The sequence below is a fragment of the Diabrotica undecimpunctata genome, chromosome 2, assembly GCF_040954645.1.
Source record: "Diabrotica undecimpunctata isolate CICGRU chromosome 2, icDiaUnde3, whole genome shotgun sequence".
Classification (NCBI taxonomy): Eukaryota; Metazoa; Arthropoda; class Insecta; order Coleoptera; family Chrysomelidae; genus Diabrotica; species Diabrotica undecimpunctata.
In genome coordinates, this window is record NC_092804.1 from 29,690,828 (window position 1) to 29,693,168 (window position 2,341).

The 2,341-nt window shown below is 34.6% G+C and overlaps 1 protein-coding gene across 1 annotated transcript; it reads left to right on the top strand.

Moving 5' to 3' along the window:
* Positions 1-660: 660 nt before the first annotated feature.
* On the top strand, positions 661-1,751 carry LOC140433636 (general transcription factor II-I repeat domain-containing protein 2-like). Its single transcript, XM_072521617.1, has 2 exons — positions 661-1,144; positions 1,204-1,751. The coding sequence occupies exons 1-2, from the start codon at positions 661-663 to the stop codon at positions 1,749-1,751; spliced, it is 1,032 nt and encodes a 343-aa protein (XP_072377718.1).
* The last annotated feature ends 590 nt before the right edge of the window (positions 1,752-2,341 follow it).

Genomic DNA, 2,341 nt, shown 5'->3' on the forward strand with positions numbered 1-2,341 from the left:
CAAATCAAAGTGTGTATGTGCTGGAGCACTGATCCATCGAGGAGAACTTTTTCTACTACTGTTACGCTTTCTTTTTAGTGACTTCATACTTTTAAAGATCTGCCATTCTTTAGTTAGTTTTTGGTTACATAAAAATTTTATTTTTTCTTAAACTTTGTTTGACTAACACTTGGTCTGTTTGCCCTTATATTTCTGTTATGACCATTTTTTATAGCTTTATTTAGAATACCTCTAACAATAATAAGACATATTTCTACAAATTGTATTAGGATTTACTTCCATGCTCCAGCTCATTTTTTTTTCTTCGTCCTCTTTGATATTTTTGTTTTGTTTCGCTTTTTCAAAATAAATAAATTCTTCATAAATAAAATTCTGTTGGTTCTATACCATGGATGCACAGACCGCGGCCCGTGGGCCGCATGCGGCCCGCCGGCCGAATACTGGTGGCCCGCCGACAGCAAAAATAATACTCTTGTACATTCGAAAACTATTGAATTCTATTCCAGAATAAAACAAAAAAAAAATATGTTCGAAAAGTAATTTGAATCTCGCGCGCGCTATTTGAATCTAGTGCCCAAAAATGCTAAGTAAGGTAATTTAAGTAGGCCCTGTAATTGTTTTCAGGTGCTGTGTTAATCCTAGCCAGGATTAGAATGCAACATGGAGAAGCCAGGACCTAGTAAAAAACGTAAGGTTAAAGATGAAAATCGACAGTTTCAAGAAATTTGGACTGAGAAATACTTTTTTGTATGGTCGCATAACAAAGTCGTTTGTTTAATTTGCAAGAATTCTGTTGCGATTGCAAAGGAATATAATGTAAAAAGGCACTATAAAATGCAGCATCCTTCTTTTACCAAGTTTACAGGCGAATTAAGAAAGCAAAAAATGTTGTTTTTAAAACGGGAGTTTATTGGTCAGCAAGCTATGTTTACAAAACCCATTCAAGATTCAGAAACAGCTACAGAAGTTAGTTATGAAATTTCTCGAATGATAGTAAAGCGAAGTCGCCCCTTCAATGATGGCGATTTTGTAAAAGAATGCATAGAAATTGCCGCTAAGAAAATGTGTCCAGAAGCATCAAAAAAGTTTGAGAAAATTCAACTGAATCGTATGACTATCCAAAGACCAATATTATCTTTGTCAGGTAATATTGCAGAACAATTAATTGAAAAAAAACTAAGATCATTGAATTTTTTTCATTAGCACTCAACGAATCCACTGATATCACTTCCACAGCTCAACTTCTCATATTCATACGAGGTGTTACTCAAGATTTTGAAGTCTTAATAGAGTTATTAGGAATGTGTTCATTGAAAGGTCAAACCAAAGGAGTTGATATACTCAATGTTCTTTTGGATGAGTGTTCAAAAACTGATTTGGACTTATCAAAATTATCGGGAGTTGCGACTGACGGTGCTCCTTCGATGATTGGTGTCAATTCCGGGCTAGTTACTTTGCTGAAAAAGCATCTGCAAGAAAAAAACATAAACGCTGAAGATCTTATGCAGTTTCACTGCATTATACACCAAGAAGCTCTCTGTTCTAAAAAAATTGAATTTCAAAATGTCATGAAAGTGGTAGTTTCGATTGTAAATTTCATAAAATCACGAGGACTCAATCACAGACAATTCAAACAATTCCTTGATGACATCGAAAGCAAATACGGAGATTTACTGTATTATACAGAAGTAAGGTGGCTAAGTCGTGGATTGACACTGGAACGATTTCTAAATTTAATAGAAGAAATTTGAATATTTCTGGCGGAAAAGCAAAGGGATGTCCCGGAACTTAAAAATCCTGATTGGTTGTGTGATTTGGCTTTTTTAGTTGACATTACAAATCATTTGAATGTATTGAACACACGGCTTCAAGGCAAAAATCAACTGATATCCCAGCTCTACGCTCATGTATCATCCTTTCAATGCAAACTGACACTTTTCAGATCACAGTTGAATTCTGGAAATTACAATCATTTTCCGAATTATAAGAAAATGGCTGAACAATTCAACAAAACTACGATTAATTTCAGTTATGTAGAAAAGCTAGATATTTTGATTCAATCTTTTCAAGAAAGATTGTCGGAGTTTAAAAAAGTGAAACCTCTGTTGGACATATTCAGCAATCCTTTCACGATTTCAGTTGAAAATGCGCCAGAGTCAATGCAGTTAGAAATTATCGACATTCAAAACGACCAAGATTTACGCAACAAATTCAACGAAGGAGACTTGCTGAACTTTTACCGCTGCATTGATAAAAATATGTACGAAGAGTTGCGCATAAACGCTCTGAAATGTGCCAGCTTCTTTGGTTCTACCTATATATGTGAACAAACTTTTTCAAT